The sequence below is a fragment of the Lissotriton helveticus genome, chromosome 2_1 (genome assembly GCF_964261635.1).
Source record: "Lissotriton helveticus chromosome 2_1, aLisHel1.1, whole genome shotgun sequence".
In the NCBI taxonomy this organism is placed as follows: Eukaryota; Metazoa; Chordata; class Amphibia; order Caudata; family Salamandridae; genus Lissotriton; species Lissotriton helveticus.
Window position 1 is genome coordinate 979,981,229 of NC_136059.1, and position 26,580 is coordinate 980,007,808.

General features: G+C 43.9%; 1 protein-coding gene and 1 long non-coding RNA gene across 3 annotated transcripts in view; one reads left to right on the plus strand and one right to left on the minus strand.

Moving 5' to 3' along the window:
- Positions 1–3,370, minus strand: part of DMRT1 (doublesex and mab-3 related transcription factor 1) — a 906,587-nt gene extending 903,217 nt beyond the window's left edge. Inside the window, exon 1 of the mRNA XM_078675724.1 lies at positions 2,765–3,370. Within this exon, the coding sequence (XP_078531850.1) occupies positions 2,765–3,241 (477 nt within the window). The 5' untranslated portion in view covers positions 3,242–3,370. The remainder of the gene's footprint in view (positions 1–2,764) is intronic.
- The window catches only part of LOC144818368 (uncharacterized), a 108,819-nt gene continuing 85,551 nt past the window's right edge, over positions 3,313–26,580 (plus strand). For both annotated transcript variants that reach the window (XR_013607092.1, XR_013607091.1), the window contains exons 1-3: positions 3,313–3,450; positions 3,885–4,069; positions 26,292–26,376. This is a non-coding gene — a long non-coding RNA (uncharacterized LOC144818368). The remainder of the gene's footprint in view (positions 3,451–3,884; positions 4,070–26,291; positions 26,377–26,580) is intronic.

Genomic DNA, 26,580 nt, shown 5'->3' on the forward strand with positions numbered 1-26,580 from the left:
ATTTAAAATGGACAACGTAGCACGCTTCGTTTCTTTTTTTAATATAACGTTAAATCGTCTATTCAGTACATTTTAATTCCGTATCAGCGAACACTGTTGATTTCATTAAAATCGAATTCGTTTGCTATTTCTAAATTGCATGAAACCACTATCAATTTTATCCAGCAAATTGTTTTTTTGTATTTTTCTATTCTGGGTCATAATGTCGGGTAACAATAATCACGTGGTCCGGCGACTAAAATAATACACATTAAACAGCAAATGCCTAGGTTTTTATATTGAAAAAACTGTTTTGGTTGCATTTACCAAAACGACATGAACGTCGACCACGGGAACATTAAAAAAAAACACGTAAGAGTATATTTTTCAAAAAGTCGGCGTTTTTATTTTTTAATGGAACAAGGAAAAAACTCGCAAAATGGAAGACACCTGACTAACTCGGTGTTTAACACGAATCCCGTGTTTTAGTCAGCATAATTTAGAGAGATGGCGAATTCTGCCTCGGTACGTGTTTTGATATTGTTTCTGTCATTCAATGTCAGGGTAATCTTAAAAATAAACAAAAATTATTACACGCGCATTTATATTTTGCAAATATGTGGTGACTGATAATTTTAATAAGACAACAGAAGGTAAACCACGTATTCGGACACATTAGAGTATCGATGTCAATAATTTTCTAATTTCCTGTTCGCAAGCTAGCGATAGACAGACAGACAGACAAGTAAGTAGATAGATAGATAGATAGATAGATAGATAGATAGATAGATAGATAGATAGATAGATAGATAGATAGATAGATAGATAGATAGATAGATCGATCGATCGATCGATCGATCTGGCTGTTCTACATTCGTCTTTCCCGGGGTTTAACTCTAAACATTTACACGCGATTTCTACTTACACGGACTACTTTTTCGTTTATTTTCAAAAGTTTATGCTAAATCCCATTCATCTTGTTTCCTGTAGCTGGGCTCAAGAAACCTCCATGATGTCTGTTCCCTCCAAGAGTGTCTGGTGTTTATGCCTCTAAAATGTGATGACAGGTGTCTGTAAAATATGCATAATCTCTCTAGACGGGGCACATAAGGTTGGCCGATCTCAAAACGAACATTCAGGAGAACATTCTGGAGAAGTGGGGGCTCTCTTAACCCCTGCCAGGCTTTCAGCTCTTTCAAAACTGTCCCGAAACTAATCTTTTGAGGTGCAATGGTCTCATCGAGGTCACAGGGACCACTTATATGAAGGCCAATATAATATAAATAACGTCACTTTTTGTGGGTATAGCTAAACTTCAACTGACAGGTCTTGGAAAAACCTTTTTCCACACATCATGTACTGGAACGCCAAGCGGGGGTCTTGAACCGGCCGTGGCTGGGCCAATCTTGTGTCAGTGTGTTCCTTCCAGGCCAGGACACGAATCCCAATGGGTCGCGGAACTAAATTTACCTGGCCGCCTGCAATGGCTTGAGTGGACAATGTGGACCTATGATGTCCACATCTTTCTTGCAGGTTTAATCACATATACTGGATTGGCTCTGGGCTGCATCTGGAACTCCCTGTAAAATGGGAGACCCTATAACTTGGTGACTGTACCTACCTGCATTCCAGGGATCAGCTTTGGGCCTTACGGAAAGTGGTCTTGTCACTTCCCTGAAAGCTAGGAAAATACTCCTAGGACAATCAGTGTTGTTGCAGGCTCAGAGAATAAAACTAAATGTAGGGTTAACGCACCTCTCTGAAGTTTGAGTGGATACCCGGGATCTAAAGGGGCCACATCTCTCTGTTCCAGTGGATAATAGGTAGCCATGTCGCCAAGATCTAGCATGGTTCACTCCGAGTGATTTTGGCTGGACGCCCTGGACATAGCAAAACCACGTTTCCCTGCAGTCTAAGTGAATACCTCAGATCTACCTACATTTCCACAGATGCGCCAGATCTAAGGTGGACACATCTCCCTGAAAGTTAAAGAACACTTTCAGATCCAGGATGGCCACATGTGCCTGAAAGGTTTGAAGAAACTCCCAGATAGAGAGGTTGGTCACACTGGCTTTGGGGCTCAAAGGAAGCTTCCATGTTTAGAATTGTCACATATTCCAGAATGTTCTGAAGAGGCTCCCAGTGGTGGCTGAAGTTCTGGTTTTGGTTGGTCATCTCCGATAAAAGTTGACCACATCTCCCAATAAACTGAGTGAATCCCCAGTTTTATCCAAGTTTCTAAAGATACCCCCAGACCTAAATTGGACATATTTCTCTGACAGTTTAAACATGCTACCTGGAGTTTCAGGGGATACTAGTGGCTACTTATTCCTTAGGTTTGAGTTAACTTCCCAAATCTACCCCAAAATTTAAAGGACACTCCCAGGTCTAGGATAGGCTCCTATCCCTAAAGGTTCAAAAGGCACCCAGACGCAGGGTGGCCACATCACATGCCAGAGTGCATACTTTTCCTGGACGCCCACATGCCCCCCAAATCTCCCTCTGTGTAGATGCTGGCGGACCACAGACTAGGTACTTTCAGATCTCGAGAGGGCACGTGTCTCTGCCATACTCTCAGACCTAGGCTCGTCATTTGTCCCAGAAGACTCTGAGGCGCTCCAAATAACCCACCTTCGCGTCCCTAGAGGCTGAAGAGTTACTCGGCGCTTTCGGGCCTAGGGAGCCCCCGCCCCGCTTCAGGTCTAGGCCCCTCTCCCCCATGCCCCCCCCCCCCCCCCCCACGGTCTAGGCCCCTCGCTCTCCCCTATGCCTCCACGCTCCTCACCTGGGCGGCCATGACCCGCTGGCGCTCGGCGATGAGGCTGCACTTCTTGCACTGACAGTCCCTCCACATGCAGAAGCGCTTGTGGCCCTTGAGCGGCGAGGCGTAGCCGTGGTTCCTGCAGCGGGCGCACTTGGGCAGCCGCGGGGACTTCTTGCCCAGGGCCCCCGGGGGCATCCCGCCGCCGCCGCCGTGGGCTCCTCCGCCAGCACTCCCAGCCTTGGACTTGGAGAAGGGCTCCTCGTTGGGCATCGCCCTGTGTGCCCCCTCTCTCCTGCACCCCTCTGACGGTAAACGAAACACGATGTTAAGCACCAAAATGGCCCAGGGCACGGTCTGCAGCAAGAGCGCTGTCCTGGCGGGCAGTGCTGGGCTCTGCAGTGGCACAGGCTGCGGCACAGGCTGCTCCCCGGGGGCACGCGCTGCTCTCTGCAGGCGGGAAGGGCCTTGTGCTCTGACCGTTGGCTGCATAGGGAGCATGCCCGTGAGAGGGGGGCCGTTCACGCGCAAGGAGGAGCTGGAAAGTTTTCTGGTAACTGGGGGAGTGGTGGCCGAGGAGCAGAGAGCGGTGGGGGGAGGCCTCAGGCCTGTGCCCGCCTCTACCAGTACTTTCACTTCTCATTGCACCTGCCTCTTCCTCGATAGCAGCTTCTTCAAGGGTGTTGCTGTAAACTGAGGCCTTCTGGTGGGTACGTCCTTGCTGCCGCCATGTGCAGCGTTCGAACAATTTCAGGGAGCTGGGATCACCATGAGCTCTCCGTCAGGGAAGTTAAAAAAAAAATAGCAGTAAAATGGGGACTAGGCCCAGAATCCAGGCCATATCTGTTGCTTGCAGTATGCTTGCTTCGTGTGACGCAGCTACATGACTGTTATGTTTGTGTTGGATATTAGCTTTCTTGTAGGCTTTCCTAATCCAAAACTCACGTGAAAAATATAATTTTGCCTAAAAAAAACAGTTTCCACTTTGTAAACTGCAACATGCCCGTAATGCTGAACGTTGTTCTCATAAAATCTCCTCGTAACTAAATGGGGACGCCAATTTGTGTTTTTTTTGCAGCTTTCTTTCGGTATGTTTTGTAAATGGATTAGATGATTTTGCTTGGCTTTTTTTTTTACTTTACAGACTTGCCACCAATAATGTCTGAGCGTACAAGAGATGATGCCATTTTCAGTGTTCTACAGTCAACAGTCTGGGAAAATAAGAAAGGTCTCTGTAACCTGGGAGGTGCTTTACAGTTAGAAGCCAGTGCTGTTAGGTGTTAGTAACCTGGTGGATAGCTCTGCTGCCATACACCTGATAACCTGAAGGTAGGAGAGCTTTCTTGTCTAATGATTGAGCTCTTAAAATCTCTGATCAGGATAATTCTGCTGTCAGAGACCTAAGCTTGTAAAATATGTAACCTGATTGATGGCACTGCTCTTATAATTCTGGGCCTGTATGATCTGTGTAATCTGACTACAGCTTCGGGCGAGGACAGCGCATAATGACCAAGCCGGATTAGATAGCAAAAGGCCGCTTTATTAGGACAAGTGAACAGTCGAAACTTAAATGCATAACACAAATGTCACCAACCACCCTTTAAGCACCCCCAACATGAACCTACCCCGAACAAACCATCTAAACCTTTCTCACCATACCCTCTCATTTCATTCACCATACACTCGCCCTGCCCAAACCAACTCTTCCCTGTGCCAAGGTCTGCCCTGCCCTGATTCTTCCGGCCCACTTCATCATCCTTATTCTTCTCTGTAATAAAGGAAAAATCCCCGTAAATAGATTTTTCCTGCCCCCCCCCCCCCCCACCCGATGCTCACTATGTTGTAATGCTGTAAACTTTGCAGCCCGTCGCTCTAACAGGTGCAGATAAATGTGACTAGCGGCAGAATAACCCCGTATAAGAATTATATAGATCTTTTTGGGGAATTATCAAAAATAGCGGAAAAATCTAATAACCAGGTGAGCACTAGGACAATTTTAGCAGGAGATTTTAATGCAAAGTTTAAAACATCCGAAAGGGATAATGCACAAACAGATAGGGCTTATAAACGGGGTAAAGAATTAGAACACTTTCTTAATGAACACATCCTAACAGACATAATGGATGTTAATAAAAATGAGCCGTCTACCTATATTCCAACCTTCAGAGGACAAGAATTCTCTAGTACAGTGGACTATATCTTTATGTCATCCGACCTAATAGATAGAGTCAAGAAGGCTGGCGTCCTTGAAACTGCCTTTGGGGACCACAATGCCCTGGAGGTTAATATTGGCTTAGGTCCCCCCAGTGCCTTCGTTCGTTTCCTGGGAGCAAGGGACATTGTGGCCTCAACTAATAATTTAAGATTAAAATGGCGAGGAATAGATAGTGGCCAAGTAACAAATACAATTATAAGTACCCATGGTCTGTTAATTGAATCTTGCTCCCTGAATGATGAGAACCACCAAAGAATAGCAAAAGATTTCATTAAATTATGTAATATTATAAAATCCCTCTTAAGCGTGCCTATTAAATTGACTACCCCTGAGCCACGGTGGTTTGACCGCCATTGCTCGGCAGCTAATAAAGCTCTTCGCAGAGCTTTAAATTGCAAACCCAGAAGCATAAGGGATGTGAGGGCCGCTAGACAAAACTATAAAATAGCCATAGGTTCAAGGAAGGCTGGTCTGTTAGTTGAGCAATGGGAGGCACTAACAACTGCTACTGCACTAGAAAGCAGCATGACCTTCTGGCCTGCTGTTAAAAAGATGCGTGAAATGGGCAAGCAATTAATGCCAACTAGCTGTGTTATAGCGAGTGAACAATGGGAATTGCATTTTTCCAAAATATATGCTAGTTCTGGAGCCGATACAGAAGAGTATGCCCAAGGAACGCTAGAACCCCTAGAAATCACCGTGGGGGAAGTCACTATGGCCATTAATCAGAGCCTTGGTAACAAGGCACCCGGGCCTGATGGCCTCCCAATAGATATAATTAAGTATAAACCAGAACTTTGGGGGGATATTCTTGTGAACCTTTTTAATAGTTTATCTTATGTCCCAATACCCGCATCTTGGTCTACAAGTATAATAGTGCCGATTCACAAAAAGGGAGAACGATCTGATCCTGTAAATTATAGGCCTATTTCACTCCTAGATAATACATTGAAGATCATGGGCAGGGTACTGTATAATAGAGTCAATGACTGGGCTGAGGAAATGGGGATACTAGACCGCTGTCAAATGGGTTTTAGATGCAGGGTTGGGACCCTTGAACAATGCCTAAATTTAAATCGTTTAATTAGTAAATATAACATAGCTAAGGCATCTCCCATTTACCTCGCATTCATGGACCTATCGTCCGCATTTGACCTAGTAAATAGGTCAAAATTGTGGTCGATCCTCTTGTCGTACGGCCTGGACCCCCCTTTGGTACATTTCCTTGCACACCTGCATAAAGATACAAAGGCACAGGTTCGGATTGATATGGAGGGCACAGTTTCTGGGCCAATTAGTGTACAAAGAGGTGTGAGACAGGGGTGCGTTTTAGCACCCCTGTTATTCATTATCTATATAAATGGCCTGAGCAATTCTCTTAAGATGGTTACCTCAGATGTCCCCAAAATCAAAGGAGGCCTATTACCCTGTCTTCTGTATGCGGACGACGCTGTGCTCATGGGATTGACTCCAAATGCCCTACGTGCACTAGTCAGGGACTTTTCATTTTATATGGGGAATTTGGATCTTAAAGTAAATTTTAAAAAATCATTCATCATGTCCTGTGGGCCGGGTGCTAGGCAGCTAAACTCAATTACGATAGGAGCTGATAAGCTGCTCTCAACTAAAAATTTTCCTTACTTAGGTATAGTCTTTGCTGCGAGCGGCCTGTGGGGTGGGCATATTGCCCACGCCACAGGCAAGTTCTCAAAGGCTATAAATTTAATTTTATCCCTCCCCAAACCAAGGAAGATTGGAGCAACTAAAGCCATTTTAAAGATATATAGGCTCCAATGTATACCAGTGGCAACCTACGGCGCCGAAATATGGGGTTCTTTAAAAAACCCCGCCATACAAAAAGAAGAGAATCGGCTATGTAGGAAATTATTGGGGGTTCCCATTTCTTCATCAGGATTTATTTGCCACTCAGAGCTGAACATTCCTTATATTAGTGATTTTATTGCTGCCAGGCCCGCACTATTTTGGCTGGCTATCTGGGCAAATGATTATGCTAGCCTAACACAGGACATTTTAAGTGAGTGTTTAGCTTGTGACAAATGGAATAAGATCCCATGGCTCCGAGGTATACAAGAAAGTTTGTCTAGCATAGATAGAGGAGACCTCTTTGACAATCCATCCCATATTAAGAGGTCTGATAAAAAGGAAGTTCAACTCGAACTATATGCCATTTATAATGGAAATAGACTGTCAGAAGAGATGCGAAAACAAACTGTTGTGTCCTATATTAATAATGACTTACCAACTCATCAATTACCATTGTATTTGATATTACCTATGTGCAATTGGGAAAGATCGCTACTTTTTAGAATGAGAGCAGGAACGATAAAGTTTGCCCTCTGCTTTCCTTTGGGACACAGCTCACATGGATATATTCCGTGTCCTTGTGATGGAATAAGTAAACAGAGTGATTTACATTTCTTTTTTATGTGTAAGTTTTATATGAAATATATTAAATGGTTTTTACCCCATATTTTAAAAAATATAGACCTCTCTCACTGAATCAGTCCTATCTTATGCTCCTAAAATTAGAAAATGATGAACTTATATTCCGCACAAGTAGTTTCTTAAAAGTTATTTTCAATGTTCGTAGAAGTATGGAATGCCCTTAATTTATTTTTGTACTCTTTATGATCATTGATCTCCTTTTTGAGAGTTGGAAATATATGAAATATATGATTTGTTACTTGTACTCATATGCACTGTATAAACATCTATTGCACTTAAGGTACTGTAATTTTGAATATGCTGAATTGTATTTTATGATTGTACTTTTATGGATTTTTGTGTAATCCGAATAAAGATTTTGAATCGAATCGACTAGCGGCAGACTGTAGCCCCAACAGCCCAAGTTGGTTCACTAATACCAACGTGATGCTATCAATTTTGATGCCCGGTTTTCTATCATACCCAGCAAATTCAATTAATTCCCCATGAATGACAAGTGCACCCCATCTTGTCTGTAAAACATAAAGTCTCCACTTTCTATATCCCCATGTTTTACCACCTCAATACCCCTACCATAGCAAAAACGCCTCATTGTCCGATTTACTTTGCGTTATGCTCTTTTAACTGCAGTATATTTTGCCAATCCTTTCAAAATCCTCTCTGCCACCAAAGGTGTCCAAAATACGTTTGCGCCCAACCACACTCTGCAAATCACATCCAAATCTCTGTTCATCTCTTTCAGTAGCTCCAAACCAAATAATAGCACCAAATCGTTCTCCCCAAGGTGAATCAGCAAGATGTCGGGACATGGTCCACCGCCCACTAGTGTAGATAGCCCTGGTAATAACTGACCCCATTTCATCCAACCTCTACCCCACCATTCAGTCTATACTTGTGTGGACCGAAATCCAAAATGTCTTCTGAAAGGACGAGTTGCTGACCATTTCACAAAAGAATGTCTAATAATCCACATGTAGGACCATGCAGTACTGGGTCCTGCAATGCAACCAGTAAGCAAAACAAAAACATATTACAATCAACAACCCAGTAATGCATTTCAACATCCCTAGTATAATGTTTGCAACATGCAGAAGGCCACCAAAGAAAAAGGGGATCAAAGAACTAATGCCCGCACCGATCTAACGTCTCCTACAATTCCTGAGAGGCAAAACGAAGGTGCTGATAGCCTGAGACACAATCCCCTATGTCCCATGAAGATTAGGTGAGAAAAATCTCATTATCTCTTCAAATTAAATGCACAAAATTGTGGCTCCGCACCCTTCTAATAAGTCAGATTTGCATGTATTTTTGGATAACAATCCTTATACAATACTATTCACAAATTTGAAGGTTCACATTCATTGTCCCAAAGTGAAGTCAGTCACAAGTTCTGGAAGTTTAAAACTTGATCTTTATTCAATTCTTGTTTTCAATGAAATAGCCAACACGTTTCGAACCAGATGACCACATGATTGACGACATGCGTACTCCTGCGGTTACAATTTGCAGTATCTACTGAAAACCATAAAGCCATCTCCATATTGCCAACAAATTGATAGGCAATCTTTTAAAACTACTGGGGTTCAATTGATTATCGACAGGCACATATATCCTGGAATAGTACTATAAACTTGCTATGCCCTGAAAAAGTCCGATAACAGACGAAACGCATTGGCTATTTCATTGAAAACAAGAATTGAATAAAGATCAAGTTTTAAACTTCCAGAACTTGTGACTGACTTCACTTTGGGAAAATGAATGTGAACCTTCAAATTTGTGAATAGTATTGTATAAGGATTGTTATCCAAAAATACATGCAAATCTAACTTATTAGAAGGGTGCGGAGCCACAATTTTGAACATGCAGAAGGCCATCTGCCAATTTCATGACTTTGCTATGGGAAAAACCCAACCTATTTGTTTTGGATGCTGCACCAATCTTAAATGAATGTGTTTCAAAATCCAATAAATGTTCTCATATGCATGCCAAACTCTTCCTCATTACTGCCAGTATTTGAGCAGCCATTTTCCATCCACATGGCAAAATATTATGCCAGAACGAGCTCCCCCTACCTCCTTGATCCTTCAAAATATGCTATTTTGAATTCGATACAGAATAATCTTTGCACCTTTCCCCATTTAGTCCGTCTTTGATTTTTAGGTCTCAGCCTGTTGAAAGCACATGCGCTGCTCTGCCATGAGAGGCCTTTTGGAATCGATACGATTCCAGTGTACACTCGGCGAGACAAACAAGACAGAAGATGTGCACGCGGGTATTGGCCCCTTTACTGGCGGTGTGATGCTTAGTGGACTTTTTTTGCACCGTCAGTAAAGCCAGTTCCCGCGTGCACATCTTCTGTCCGCCCTCTAAAGAGATGTGCACAGGCACGCGCATGCCGGCATGCTTTATGGAGAACTTCTTTCACTGGTCCTCTAAGTCAGGTCTAGGGATGTGTTTAATTCCCCAGCACGAGAAAGAGTACCTTTCGCCGTGATGCTCGCCTACCTTCAAGGTGGCTTACAGTAGCATCTCACACAGGAGTAGCCTTAAAGAGCCGGTGTCTCAACAACCCGGAAGTCGGCAATCACCAGCCAGGTATAAATAGCAGATGCCATAATGCAGCTTCTATATGTCCAAGCGCCATATTCAGTACATTCTTCCATGAGAAGTTACTTCCCACAGCGGTGGTTCATTTGTAAAAGAAAAAAGAAGTCCTGGAGCTCCTGTCAGGGGGTAGCTTGCACCAGTCCATTTTGCCTGTTAGCGCCGCCTAAAACAGAACCAAATACTAACCATGAAAGAGGGGAGATGATGTGTTGTAATGACTAGAGCTGCTGAGTTCCTACCTTTGGAACCAGATTCAAGTCTCGGTGTTGGTTCAACATCCTGTGATTCTGGGCAAATTACTTCATCTTCCCCTCCGGCAATGGCACTGACGGGTCCACCCGCTGTCTCTTTGGGCTTTGGTTTCGCTCATGCTGAGTGGTCCCTTCGCAGACCTCACCTCGGGTCTGCCGGTATCTCAGATATACCAGGGGCTTCCGTTGCCTCGTACTCTCTTACTCCAATGGATTACTGGCCGGTTTATGGGGTTATTCTCCGGTTGTGGCAGAGCTCAGTTTCAAACCCGCCTCATCCGGAGCTGTGCATAAAGGGGAAGTAGCTTGGTTGCAACCACGGCTGATTAATCTTTATGTTAATATGGTATCAGCAGTGCATGGACACTGTGCAGTTGTTTACCTGGCAGAGCCTTTTCAGTGTAGGGAAGCACGACTGAGGCCTGGTGAGGCCTACTAATCAAGAACCATAAAGGGTGAGTTTAATTTGGATGGGAGAATCCTATTAACTAGTGTCCTTGTTTGCTCGCAACTCAGGAGGGATGTCACTAATTTGCAATGTAACCCACACGGGAGTCACACGACGTCGAGGCAAAGTTAATCCAAAGGTTCGGCGTCGACCGCGAGGAGCGCTACATCGAGCCCGGAGTCGCACAGACCCCAACAACACAGTACCTTGGAAAAGTGAAGCACTCGAGGATCAGCGGCGTCGAGATGTCCGGCGTCGCGTCTTCGGCGTCGATCGGGCCTCGGAGTCGGGGCGATCTGCAGCGGCGTCGACCGAAGTCAGGCAGGAGCAGCGCTCACGAGGTGAAGCAGGATACGGCGTCGTCGATGTTGCAAGAGTGAGCAGCGCTCACGGCGTCGAGAGGGCTCAAAGTCGATGCGATCAGCAGCGGTGCAGACACGAGGTCACTGGGAGCTGGAGCCGAACTCACTACTCACTGGCATTGTTGCTGGCGTCGATCGGGCCCGGCAGCCGGCGTCGAGGAAGCGGGACACTGGAGCCGTGACTCACGATGTCGAGCTGGATTCGGCGGCGTCCGTCGGCGTCGAGATTGCTGGATTCTCTCGGAGGTGCTGGATTTCAGGTTCCAGCAACAAGCACTTTTAGCAAATAAATGAAGTCCTTTGACCCTGTGACTTCAACAGGAGGCTGGCACTTCTTCCAACCCTTGGAGATTTTCTTGAGCAAAGTTTGAGAGTACACACACAGTTCCTCTCTCCTGGTTCCTTGGCAAAAATAAAGAAGCAACTGCAGGATTCCCCCAACAAACAGCACTCTGGCAGAAGGGGTAGGCAGTCCTTAGATTAGCAGGCTTCTTGTCCTTGGTTCAGGTTTCCTTGTCCGAAGTGATCTGAATTCTTGGTTCAGGGGTCCTTCTCTTATACCCCTTTTTGGCTTTGATCCCTTTGTCCATGCAGGGGAATTTCCCCCCATCTTGGGTTTGTTGTGGGTGTTGCCAGGCCGAAGCACCTGGCCTATTCACTGTGCAGGGCATAGTCTTCAGCCGCCCAGCAGGAGCGGAGCCAGCATTGTCACTGGCAGGGGCAGGGCCATCAGTTGCCCGGCAGGAGGTGGGCCAGGAAAGACCCAGGCAGGCACAGAGTCATCAGTCGCCTGGCAGGGGGGCGGAGCCAGCATTGTATCAGGCAGGGCAGGCTATCAGGAGCTACTCTTCCCCTACTCTCAATGCAAATGCCCCACTCACCCCACACTGACTCATTCAGACCTCTGGAGCCACCCAGCTCCTGTCACACGCACACCAGAACCAGCAGAGACCGGTAGACAGTTAGACAAGAAAATAGCTACTTTCTAAAAGTGCTATTTTCAAACACAGAGTCCAAAAACCATCTACACAAACGGATGCGTTATTAAACCCTGAGTTCAGGGATACCAAACTCGACATTGCACCATGCTCCCCGAGCCCGCTAGGATTATAGCATTAATAATCCCGGCAGCCCATTCTAACTGATGGAGAGCAGGTTACCTGACAATAGTGAAAAACGAATATGGCTGTAATTCACTATTAGGACAGGCCAACCTTGTCAGGCTTGTCCTACCTTATGCTTACAATGCACCCTGCCCTTGGGCCTACCATAGGGGTGACTAACATGAAGTTAAGGGAAGGTTTAGGGACTGGCAAGTAGGTGTACTTGCACAGTCTGCGTGACAGTACCAGACTGCACGTGGTCTAGCAATGGTAGACCTTCAGACATACTTTTACTAGGCCGCTCTTGTGGGTGGCACAACACGTGCTGCAGGCCCACTAGCAGCATTTGGATTTACAAGCCCTGGCACTCCTGGTGCACTCTACTAGGGACTGACAGTAAACCAAATAAGCCAAACATGGAATTCAATCGATACAGCAATTTCACATAGGGAGCACTTGCACTGTGGCACTGATCAGCAGTGGCACAGTGCCCAAAGCATTTACCAGCAAAAACATCGTAAACAGAGGAGGCAAACAGAAAAAATGGAGGAGAGACTCATGCCAATGATGCCAGGTCTAACAATGCACAAATTATATATTCATTATTCAACATCCTCCCTCCACTCTAATACCATTAGCTGAACCTCTGCCCCGTAACTCTGAAATACGAATGCCACCAAAGTACAGCCATAACATTCGGACCGTCATCAACTTTGATTCATATTCTGACCAATACTAGTGATTTAGCGTCTTTACCGTGTCAACTAATATCCTCATAGTTATGGGTTCCCTCTTCTTACTGACACCCTTCCTTTCTTTTGCTCATCCTTAAAGGATACGCTTATCTATTTCACCTGCTGATGGTTTGTAGCCCCAGAAGAATGTACCGTAAAACATATTCTCTGCCAATTTTACTGCAATTGTTGTCTGTAACACACCTTTGTCTATTTGTTTTATTAGGAGAATCTTATCTTCTCTGTGCCAGCTCATTAATACTTTGACCTCTTTTACCAGCCCGCTATTTAGAAACTCTCCTGAAGCCTGCCTATAAGTTGACCTAGGGCTCTGTGCCAGTGAGTTTTCAATTAGACTGAGTATTTTCACTCTCCCTATTCCCATATCTCTTTTGGCACCTCTGTCTTCTGCAGATCTGCGCCAAACCACAGAATCTCTGCCACTGTGAACAAGAGAATGCGTCTGGTATTAAATTATTCAGATCTGGTACATGTTTGGCTCTAAATACAATATTGAACATGAAGCACCCGAGCATGAAACGCTGCAACAGCTTCAACAACCTTTTTTTTGTTGCTTTCTCCCCATTCACTAGATCTACCACCGTGATGTTATCAACATGAAATGTCACAGTCTTGGGAGCCAAATCCTTTATCAACAGAGCTAGGGCCACTAATAGAGGTAAAAAATCAAAAGTGAAATGCTCCCACCTTTGTGTATCCAGTGCTGAGGCAATCTCTCTGAGCACCACCTACCTTACTAAAAAAGGTGAGAACCATTCGCACCTGCCGCATCAGAAAAAATCTCAATCTGCCAATGAAAATCCTCATCTGCCATCTACATAGTTACTCCACTGAAGCCCTTTAGAAAAAAAAATCCTGACTGACAAACCTCTTTATACAGAAGCTGAAATTGGAATTCTGTGGTGAGGTAGTTTAGCAGTGCCATAGCAAAGTCAGTCCTCCTACAAAATTACCTAGCATCTCTGACTACCTTCCAACCAAAGTTTAGATGACCTAGTACCTTCTGCATTTGACAAAGCTGTAACTTAGGTGCCTAAATAGCTTCATCTAAGAGTTGTAATAACTCCTAGATTTTGTTCTCAGGTAATCTAGCTTCTATTTTGATAGTGTCAAGTTCGGTTCCCAAAAACACCAATACAGTGTTTGGAGCCTCTGTCTTTTCTGGGGCCAGCGGTACCCCAGGATATTCTGACAAGTCTTGAATTTGCTTTAAAGACCAATCACACTGCACTGTATCTCCTGTTCTACAAACAATAAGTCATCTAAACAGTGGGTAATGTACTCCTATTAAGTTTATACCGTAAAGCACCAATGCAGAAAAGTACGGTAATATTGAAATAATCTACAGGATACAGCACAACCCATGGGTAGCATCATATCCACATACACTTCAAGTAGTGGCTGCTACTAGGCAGTAGTGGTGGGGCAAGAGGATGTAGGGGTGGCGGCAGAGTGGATTAAGAAAACAAAATTCACTTAACTGCCGGCCGCCGCTTTTCCTCCGTCCTCTTTGGTCGACACAGGAAGCAGACTCCCCTAGCCAATCACGACAATGCTGTCAGCAGCATGACAGCAGCGTTGTGATTGGTCTGAGCGTCGTTGCTAGGCGCTCAGACAGGCAGTGGGAGCCTGTATATGTTCTCCATCCAGGCTGTACAATACAGATGGTGGAGAACATTCTAAGTGCACGTTTCTGTTTGGCTGGCCCATGACGGCTGGCCACACCGTCATGCACACTTAAAAAGTGCTCACCACTCCTCCCCCTGCTCTGTGGGCAGCCCCGCTCGCATCTTCAAAGCCTTCTGAAAATTAAAGTGATAATAATATGGTGTTATTATCATTTTATTTTTCCTGTGGGGCGACGATCTTTCGCCTTAACGGAAGAGCCGCCACTGTACACTTCACCGTTAATTTGTAGACCCGACAGAAAGAAATCAAGCGGTTGTACAGTAAGCAACCAAAAAGCTGATTTTATGTCACATTTTGCCAATTCAGCGCCCACTCCACACTTTTGAATCAATGCCATAGCCACATACACTGATGCAAATTAAACCATTGTGCCCTCGTGCAATAAAATCATTCACCAACGAAACCTCTGGCTAAGGCAAGTGATGAATCAATCCGCATTCCCCAGAACTTTCTTTTGCTCCACACCCACAGGGAAATCATTAAATCCTGTAAAGGCCAATAGTCTAAAGGAGCTGCCATCCTACCTTCTGCAACCTCCTTACGTAACTTCTCCCTGACCACTTGCGACAAGTCTTTGATAGATATTAAATTATCTGCAAATCTTGGTGCTCTTGGGCCCTGATATCCCCAGTTTGAAGCTCCATTCCAAAATCAAAGCCTCCTGTCTATGTGGGTTAAATGCCAGCCAAGAAAATAGTATATCTTCTTTAATTGGCGTAAAAGTATTTTTGCCCAGGTTGGTATTGACCTCCTCTCCCCCACCTTGTCAGAAGAAACTTACATTAGTCTGCTCCCCAAAACATTGCCAGACCGCATGCTTTCTTTCACAATTTGAACATTCTTGCTTGTATTTGCACGGTCTCCCGGGACAATATCCCCTATTACAACTCCAGCATGCTCATGAATTGGGTGTGACCCGTCTATTCCAAGAACCCCTCACCCCCAGGGTGGGTCTCCCAAGAAAGGGCAGATATTGCACTGCTAGACCACTTGCTGTAGGCGGTTGGTTTGCAAGATACATCCATTGCAGCCACAGTTCATTATCCACTTCAACCCATGGTTTATCTACCTTCAAACTAAGTCATGCCCTAAATTCTTCATCGTAGCGTAGCCTCGCATACCCCCTGAAATCCATGTATGCTTTCTTTGAGATATCCATATACTTAAATATGGACACCAATCAATCTGTATATTTCTGTCAATATACACTTGCGTATATTAGAAATGCGATGTCCATGCATCAATGTTCATGGGTACCCTAGGGCATTTTGCCAACTCCCATGATTTTTCCTTGGAACCTTCTTTGGCTTTTAGTTTCCTATGTAATAGTTGTAAACATTTACGAACTCTTCATTTAAAATGTTCTATTAATTTGCAGAAGATGTGCATCCACTGGCATTGTCAACCCTATGAAATGCAAACGTTTCAAACCTTCTGATTGACTTACCATCCACTTCCACAATCTCATCTGTCCCCACACCGTTGTCCTCCATCCCAGTGCCCATACTCTTGTCCATCAATTTTGTAGTTTTACGCCTGTATCTCAAGTCCCAGCAATTCCACCCCATCTCACCTGGGTCAAAACGCTGTAGTACTCACAACTTTTTCGGACCACCCACACACTGTTCCAAAGGTCTTCTTCTGTTAACTTGTCTTGAAAATCTCACCATACTCCCACTGCTAAATATCTGAAAAGTAGAATCTTCTACGGGGAAGTTATTTGCCAATTCCACCCCCTCCAATTGTATTCCCCCTATGATTTTCCGAGATTCAACATCCTGTCAATGCAGAATTTCCCCTTCCTCCAGTTCTTCTTCATCTCCTTTATAATACAAGTTAATTTCATAATCCAATCCCCATGCATCCCCATTCCTACTTCAACCTGAATGCTCACCATCACCCACACCACCATCAAATTCTTTCCAATTTATGTTATGTGCTGCATTACACAGTTAGTTCACCTTCGCTGTCAGGATGGATGCACAGAACCCCTATCTCTCTTCAGCCCGGTGCCCGCAGCAGCATCAGACCTGACCGGTGTCTGCATAACTCGCTTGGACTAGGTATCCAGCATCATCTCTGCGTAGCCCTCCAGGTCACCCTAACCTGAGGAACTGTGGTCCCCTACACTGCACCTGCTCTATTAGACTGGTCCTATATTTTATCTCTTGCTCCCAGTAACCACACTCATTACACATCACCTTGAAATCATTCTATCCTGGGACTTTCATATGTTCTCCCAGCCCCATCTATAACTTGATGTTCACTGCTATGCATGTACCTCTCTTTCTTGTGTCTATCTGTTGCTTGCCCCTGCATGCAATTTTCAACCTCTTTATCGTTCCTGCCCGCCTGTCATTTCATCCCTTTCATGGCCCCCAGCTATCACCTCTTTTGTCCTGTGTAGTTTCAGTCAATCAATCAGCATACTTGTAAAGCGCGCTACTTACCCGTGAGGGTCTCAAGGCGCTGAGGGGAGGGGTGCTGCTACTGCTCGAAGAGCCAGGACTTGAGGAGTCTTATGAAGGAAAGTAGGTCTGCGGTAGGTGGGTGGGGAGGATGTTCCAGGTCTTGGCGGCGAGGTAGGAGAAGGATCTGCCGCCGGAGTCAATATAATGCTTGCTTCTGTAGCGCTAGATGTATCAGGAATCAAATTTAGCCTCTGGCCCGTTAGGGCCATTGTTGACAGTGTGACATGCGACTGTTGAAGCGCCACCTGCTGAATGACTTCCTTAACCACTGCCACTCCCGGTAGCACTGACCCCAACCGAAGGCATGCGCTTAGTAGCACGATTCCCCCTGAGTCAGCCTCCTCTCTTTAGCACCTGTCATGCAAACCCACCCTTCGAGGATTGCACCTGCCTCGTCCCCTTCAGCTCCCAGTGAGTCTTTGGTGGTGTGTAGAATGTCACACTGCAGCGCCTTGTTTGTCGGCTCCATACATGTACTTTTGTTTTCTTCAATACTTTTGTCTCAGGGCATTAAGAGGCCAATACTGCAGCCGCCACTCCACTTGCCGTATCACGCCTCGGCCTGGTTAGGCCCACCCACCGTTGAATAGCACACCAGGTTGAATCAGATCTTCCCTCCCTGCCTGTATGAGCGTTTTCAATGCCTCGCTCACTGCATCCCCTGACAACAGTCTAAGCAGACCAGAGAGCTTCAGCAAAACATTATTTTGCTTTATATGAGACCTATCCCCACTCTACCTCAAAAATTGGGCCTCAGCAACAATCCCTGCCTTTTGGGACCACAGCGTGACACATTATGTCCCCAATTGCCATCTCATGCTACTAACTGCCCTAATATCCCCTCTTGCTATCTCATGCTACTAAATTGCCATTGCCATAAAGGCCCCGCTGGAATGCACTCTAGCGCCCTTGCAAATAGACAGCTGCGAGGCCGGCCTTTTTACTCTGAAGCTTGGACCCCAACACCCCGTGTCGGGAATCCTTGTCTACAGACCCCCAGGAAAGCTTAAGGACTTCAAATCGGACTTAGTTGAGGCTATAGCTCACTTAGCCATTAGGAAGAGCAGACTCCTGATATTAGGTGATTTTAATATCCATCTTGAGAATGAACTATCCAAGGAAGCGATAGACATAAAGCAAGAATTGCAGGCTCTTCAAATAGAATTAAAAAACAATGTACCGACACATATACACGGCCACTTATTGGATCCTGTTTTTTGCAGCTGGAATGGTGTGAGGGTGAATACACCCATACCTGTACCCTGGTCGGACCATTTATTTATTCCATTTAGAATCCACAGTCCACACACAAATACCCTCAGAGGGAATAAAAACAGCTATCCACAACGTAAATGGAAGCACTTCTCACAAGACACCTTCAATCAACTATTAGAGCAAGGGGGTCCACCGGGAGGCGCTGACTGTGAAAGCGCTAATAGCAAACTTGAGAGGCGTATTTCAAATGCTCTAGACGCATCGGCCCCGATGTGCCTACTGAAGATCGGTAGCCGAGGTAAAAAGTCTGCCCCTTGGTTCACTTCCGATCTGCAGATTGCCAAATCAGAGTGTAAAAAATTAGAGCGGAAATGGAGGTTAGACTTCTGCCCTCAAATTAAGACTACTTATAGGGAAGCACAGAGGAAATACAAAATGAAAATGCGAGGAACAAAGGCCATGCACTATAAAAACCGTATTGAGGAGGCAGAAAACTCCTCGAGAGAGCTGTTTAAAATATTTAAGGAGATTTCAGTGGTAGCAACTACAAATACTCCAGAAAATGACTCAGTTGATGAATGTAATAGAATAGCCAACCATTTTGCAGGAAAGGTCAAAGATATCTATGCGACCTTCTCGGGCAACATGATATGTGGACGGGACTTTGAGGAAAAAGCAGAGGCGAGTGAGGTGGAGAACTGTCTAAAGGTCTTCTCGGTACCCCCCCCCCCCCCCAGAGACCCTAATCAACATCTGTCAGGGTATTAAATCTGGCTCCCCTCGGGACCCAGCACCACCGCGGGTGTTGGGGGAGAGCATTACGGTGCTGGAACCTTATATTAGGCATGTGCTACAGGTCTCATTTGCCTCCAGAACACTCCCGGAGGACTGGAAGAAAGCGGTAGTTCTTCCCATTAAAAAGAAACCCACTGTTAGCCACGAAGTTCTTGAAAACTTAAGACCCATCTCCTTACTACCTTACATGGCCAAAGTGGCAGAGAAAGTGGCCAATATACAACTAATGGCACACTTAGAGAACAACAATCTCCTACATGCCTCTCAATCAGGTTTTCGACCAGGCTTCTCTACGGAGACGGCCCTTTTGAGAGCAACAGAGACCCTGCGGCAAGGGGCGGACTCCGGACACACCATAGCATTGGTAATGCTTGACCTTAGTGCGGCGTTTGACACTGTAGCTCATGCAATCTTGCTACAGTGTCTAAACAAAGCTGGTGTCAAGGAGTCCGCGCTAAGTTGGCTGAAAGCATTCCTCACGGACCGAAGCTTCCAGGTCCAAAGGGGCTCCTTTAAATCATCTGCCATAGCGCTAGAACAAGGGGTGCCTCAAGGCTCAGCCTTGAGCCCAAGTTTGTTTAATCTGTACATGGCCCCCTTGGCAGAAGTGGTGCAAGCGTATGGAGTGGAGTTAGTCTCCTACGCCGACGACACCCAACTGCTGATCTCCCTATCCCAAGCTCCCACAACAGCGGCATCTAATTTCAAGGCCTGTATGCAGGCTTTGGCAGGATGGATGAATTCTCACTGTCTAAAGCTTAACGGCTCTAAGACGGAGGTTATGGTGATTGGAGGGAGCAATTCTAGCTGGACAGTGGACTGGTGGCCAACATGTTTAGGCCCCATGCCCACGCCCTGTAAGGAGGCAAAGAACCTAGGAATATGGGTTGATCCCAAATTATCCTATGAGGGCTACGTAAACCATCTAGTGGGAAAGTGTTTCGGAATACTAAAAACTCTCAATCACACCCTAGACCTACTCCCGCTGGAGGCTCGACGTACCATGACACAAGCTCAGCTTACCTCCCGTATGGACTACGGAAATGTTCTGCTCTTAGGCTCCACCGAAAAAAGTCTAGGGAGATTGCAAGTCCTTCAAAATACTGCCGCCCGCCTGGTACTGAAACTACCTAAAAGAGCAGCCTCTAAACCAGCGCTTGCGGCGCTACACTGGCTACCGGTCAGAAAGAGAGTGATGTATAAAGCACTCTTAATATGCCACAAGATTATATGGCATAGAGCACCATCCTATCTTCAAGACCTGATACAAATATACGAGCCTACTAGAACACTACGCTCAGTAGGAGCGGGTTTACTGAAAATCCCCCTCGTAAAAAGAGCAAAATTGGGTGGACGCTCTTTCAGACTAATAGCAGCCAGCAAATGGAACAGACTACCGATCAGCCTCAGATTGGAAGAATCTGAAATTAAGTTCAGAAAACTTCTAAAAACCCACCTGTACAATCTTTAACACGCAGCTGAGCGGAGGAGCCTTCCTATGCTTTCTGAAATGCCTCCTATCTCCATAGCGCGGGGACACGCAGAGATGGCATCACCAGGCGCTTTATAAACCTCTTTATTATTATTATTATTATTAAATGCCCTAATAGCCCCTCCCCAGCACCCAAATTGACCAATTCCTGACCACCTTGGGTCTGGAATGCACCACCCACCAGAGGGACCAATGGGGTGGACCAGCATAAGTACGACACCCCCAGGGGCCCGCATTCTTGGCACTCACCCGAATGAGGTGGAGTGTTCTATCTCTGGTTGGGTGGAAATTACCCATGATATTAAAGAACAGGCCTCTTAGCAGAAAGTCAAGACAACGTACTTTGTGCTGAAATTGAAAGACGCAGTGGATAATCTTAGATTACTGGGCATCTTGAAGGGCGCAGAGGGTGCTGATCCGATAGGGTATATCGTGCAACTCTTTCGACTGACTTTTCTGCAACGTCCTCAGTGGGATTTTGACAATCAAGTTCAGTGAGCACATCGCTTTACTTTTCAGAAACCTGGTGCTGCTGGGGCCAATCAGTATCCCCGCTCTATACTTATCTACATCAGGTTCTTCATCTTTCATAAGCAGGTTTATCATGCAGCTCACCTTAGAAACCCGGCAAAGGCTGGAGGCATTGAATATCTCCCTCGATCTGACTTTTGCCATGCAGCTGCTGAACATAGGTGGCAAATATGCTATGCTATGATAATCTCTCCCTTATGAAACAGAGGTGTCTCAGTCTATCTACAGGAGCCAGACAAACCGAAAATTGTTTTAATGAAAGGTAATAATTTTAGAAAACTGATACTAAGAAAAAAAATACTATCCTACAGGCCTCAGGGGCACACTTCAGCTTTTGATTATTGTTTACTGTAGCTCGTTTCATGAAAGGGGAGACTTTTATGTGACTAATCTGTTTTGATTTCCTTTTTTCCCCCGTCTAGTTATGTTTGGTGTCGGGGATCTTTCTTGCACTGTTACTGGCGCGGGAACTACATATAATTTCTAAAAGGGGTAAAAACTGTGAAGAAAGGGAAAGACCTGCCAATTCTTTTCGGTGTCAGCAGGCCAAGGGGATTAGTGATATACTCTGAGGGAGAGGGTAGATTGCACAATTTGGGTGGGGGCAAATTATTATTGTCTTTTCATCGATGATAAGCATTCGAGAACAGAGTACATATGGTAGGGGCATTGGAGTGTGAACCAGGGTGGGGGAATTTTACAGGGAAAGAAATGGCAAAATGGTTAGACAGTGTCTTGATAACATCAGATTCTTTGCCTGGAAACGTATTCAGGTTCACTTATTATTCTCTAAATAACACTCACATAGGTAATCGGGAAATGTAAGTTATTACCTTAAATATTAATGGTATCTTCACATGTACTAATGACAAAAATATCCATGAAGTGTTAAAGTAGTTGGGCGGTCTGATTAGTTGTCTCCAAGAGACTCATTTACTAGCTGGTGAGAAAGATAAGTTAAGGTGTCTAGGATTTAAAGTTCTAGCCTTTGCTAGGTTTGACAGAACTAATTTGGTGTGGCCTTACTTGTACACTCAAATGGAAGATAGCTTATTGTAAGGGTAAATAAAGGTGATTTGCTTTAGTATTTGATTTGTATATGTATTAAACACTAGTGATCCTGAAATGCATTGTAATGTGGTAATTGAATTAAGTTCTTCGCAATGCCTTCTGCTAGTCTGTAGGGATTTTCATTTATCACTAACCCCCTCCAAAGATTCAACAGGTGTCCAGTCTTCTTTTCATATGCAGTCTTTGTGAAATGCATTTTTACAAATTTTGATCTCCTTTTTCGGTCTTGAGCTGACCATAAGAAGGTAACTGACCTATAAAAAATATATCATATTCATCAATCACTATCTCTGAGCTGTGCTGTTTTGAGTCTGTTGGCAGGTAAAGAAGCAGAGCCAGACTGTATTCCTTTGGAGCTCTATAAAATACAAATGTTATTTCAATATTTTTTTAAAACAGTAACAAAATGTGATCAATAGGGTTTCTAGTCTGTATCTTTGTCATATTATGGGGTTTGAGTCTCTTTTTTTGTTGTCAAGTTCAGACCTTATATTACAAACTCACTGCCTAAATTGCATGCATTGGGAACTATCATCAAATGTATAAATCACTCAGGGAACTGGACAAGGCTGCCCCCATTCCCCACAATTATTTGCCCCTATCCCTTTGAGTCCTTCTTGCAACTTTGTATACCCTGATTAAGCATTCATAAGGCAGATGCTGAAAGACTTGCTTTTTAGCCGATATTATTTTTTTTTGTTAGCACACCTTTGTGCTAATAACACTACTGAGATAAAACCTTTGGACAGGTATCTGGCTATTTTTAAATTCTGATAAAATGTAAAGTCTTAGTAATATACAACCTAGCAAGAAGAATAAATGATATCTGTCTGCAGCCACCTATTTGGGTATTCAGATCTCCACTCAAGTTTCGGATGTTATTAAATTGATTTATGATGCCTCATTGGTTGATATGAATACAGTTCTTTGAAAATAGGGTCAGCTTCACCTTGGCATAACAGGGCACTCTAATCTAATCAAAATGATTACCTTTCCTCGGTTCATATATTATTTCGAGACATATGGCTCCTTCTTCCTATAGCCTACTTTTTAAAGGTTTACACCTGTTGATCTCATATGGCAGTGTAGAACACCTCATAGAGGTTTACATTTTTCACAACTACCCATCAAAAAGACCCTTCCATTGAGGAAAAAGTACTTCTGGACTGATTTTTCTATTAGACTTTTGCAGGTTACCGATTTAGGACATAAGCCTTGACCCCTAGAAGATCTATATCAGGTTATATAGCCCTTATTGGCTACTATGATCCAGCCTGCTCTAAAAAGACTAAGCTCAAGACTGGTTGTTGTCACTAGAATCTGGCTGGTTCGGAGACGTCATTCCTCACCATTACTCGTTGCTGTTAGACAAATGTATAAAGAGGCAGTTTTACATCATTTCGAAGGCATACGGTCTTCAAAAGTCGGAATTTTAAGTGGCACCCAAGACCTGAATTGTGATTCATTTAAATTCCTTGATTTCTTGGTAAATACCCCAATCAAGTGTTAATTAGGTCTGCATGCCAAAAGTTTATGGAAACGCTAACTGATAACTTGAATTTTCTTGCTATGAAATATACCATTAAGTTCGAAGAACTGATGTCCTTGGATGACATTTCTCAGAGTATAATTATGACCCACAGGGTTATAAATGTTTCCCTTGCTAAAATACATCAATACAAAATGAATCAGGATCTCGATTAGGCACCTGGGAGATTTTATGTATTGGGATTAAAGAGCCTCCTTTGTTTTCTCTGTGTAAGAACAAAATCGCAGATATCCTACACATATTTTTTACTTGTTCCAAATTTCATGTTTACTGGTGCCAGTTGTTAAAAGAGATGAATAATTTATTGGATCCTAACTCTCAAATTCTGAATTCAGCTAGTTCGTGCTCCTAATAGTTTGTTCAAACTTGCTGGATTTGTTTATTTTCCTATTGTGACTACTAGTCAAGGCTTCTCCAGTTCTGCTGGTTCTCTCAAACTACCTTTAAGTAGCCGTCCTGTATAGAGCACATAATAAGGGCTAGATGTACAAATATTAGGAATACAGATTTCCTAATTGCAATTCTCACCGAATCTCAATTTGGAAAGCGGTATTTCGATTCTAAGAAACTCTTTTGAGTTTCATTAGCGATTCTGAGTGGGTCGCAAATAGACCTACCTCATGCATATTAGTGAGGTAGGTCATAATTTGCGACCTATTGGGAATCGCAGCTATCTCAGGGATGGTGGTCTGCTAGGATCATCAGACCACCATGTCTGTGATAACTTTTTAATAAAGCAACTTGTTTTTTAATGCAGCGTTTAAATTTCAAAATGAAACTTTTCTGTTTCATTTTTTAAGATTAACCTGCTCTTAAAAAATATTTTTTTAATATTTTCAAAGGGGAAGAATGGGTTACCACCAGTTTTAAACTGGTGGTAAAATATTACTGTTTTGGGACTAGAGTTTGGTCCCAGAAAGACTGTTCTGATTCGGTATCTGAAAAGGGACGCTCCCCTTCCAAATACCGAATCAGTATTTAGTAGCAAATGCAAATTGAGATTCAGTAACAAATTACCGAATCGCAGTTTGCCTTTTATTCATTGTATGAAGTTTATTGTGGCCACAAACAGCCCGATTCTGTGAATAGAGCTATTTGCGATTGCAAAAAAGCTTTGTTAATCTGGCCCTAAGTTTTGGTTGAGTTAATATCTATATATATAAAAACGAATGTATGTCTGTCTGTCTGTTTGTCCTTTATGCATTACTACACTATTCATCCAATCGCCATGAAACTTTGGGAAGTTGTTGAGTACACTCCCGCGAAGGTTTCTGGCATAATTTGTTTTTTAAATATCGGCCCCTCCAGGGCCCCCATAATCTTTCGAATACTGATGTACGCACCAGATGGAAAACAACAAATCGTGTATCCACAATCACTCGAATAAATAAATAGAAGTAAAACACCATTCATCCGACCTCCATGAAACGGTGGGAAGTTGTTGAGTACACTCCCGCAAAGGTTTCTGGCATACATTTTTTAAAAATATCGGCTCCCCCAGGACCCTAATAATCTTTCGAATACTGATGTACACACAAGATGGAAAAACAAGAAATCGTGTATCCACAAGCACTTGAATAAATAAATAGAATTAAAACAGCATTCATCCGATCGCCAGGAAACTTTGGGACGTTGTTGAATACACTCCCGCGAAGGTTTCTGGCATAAAATGTTTTTAAATATCGGGCCCCCCAGGGCCCTAATAATCTTTCAAATACTGATGTACGCACAAGACGGAAAAACAAAAAATCGTGTATCCACAAGCACTCGAATAAATAAATAGAATTAAAACAGCATTCTTCCGATCGCCAGGAAACTTTGGGAAGTTGTTGAGTACACTCCCACGAAGGTTTCTGGCATACATTTTTTTTAAATATCGGCCCCCCCAGGGCCCTCATAATCTGTCGAATACTGATGTACGCACCAGACGGAAAAACAAAAAATTGTGTATCCGCAAGCACTCGAATAAATAAATAGAATTAAAACGACACTTTGAAATGTTTTCCATATTAAAATGAATACGTTTCAATAAAAATGACACAATGTAAATTGAATGTTATCATAACGAGTTTCCTTGAATTTCTTTTCTTCGGAGATCGCAGCACCGCGCGACGGGTAAGCTAGTATGTATACTAAAAGTGAGAGTGCTTATTCAAGGTGAAAATATGTGTATTTTTCGAGCTCATAAGCTGCTATTTAAAGAAAAATCACTGCATTTCCAAAATATACTATAATATAATCTGATATTTGAATGCTAAATCAGGTGGCATTGGGCAGACTTATAGCTAACATTATTACCTTGGTACTAGTTGCATTGTAGCTTTGACTGTTATGTATTACCCATTTAAGGGTATTTGGAATTGACAATGCCTTACATTACTTCTTGCAACCCTGCCTGAATCACTAAGGAGTTCACTGCTAGTAATCTTGCATATGGTGGCACCAATGTAATATTTTGATGTAGTCACTATTGCAACAATAATAAGTAACTTCCGATGATCTCCTTTGAACATAAGTGGCTTTTATTACAGAAAGAGTTGGAGACCCCTGTGCAAGACTGTGTATCGCTAGAGCCTGCCTTCAACCTGGTCCCCCTGACCTACGGGAATGGTGGAGGTAATTTGTCTTTATTCACGGTCGAGAAATGTCTTATTAACCAAAGCCGTCAAGTTTTATGGGAACTCTTGAGGCCCAGTTCTAAAATGCTTACGGACTCTATTGGTTGCATGCTCACTCCGTAATCTTTAGTTAATTTAGCATGTTTACGTATGTGTCATATTTTATTTATTTATTTTTATATGTTCATTCTATTGATATCTA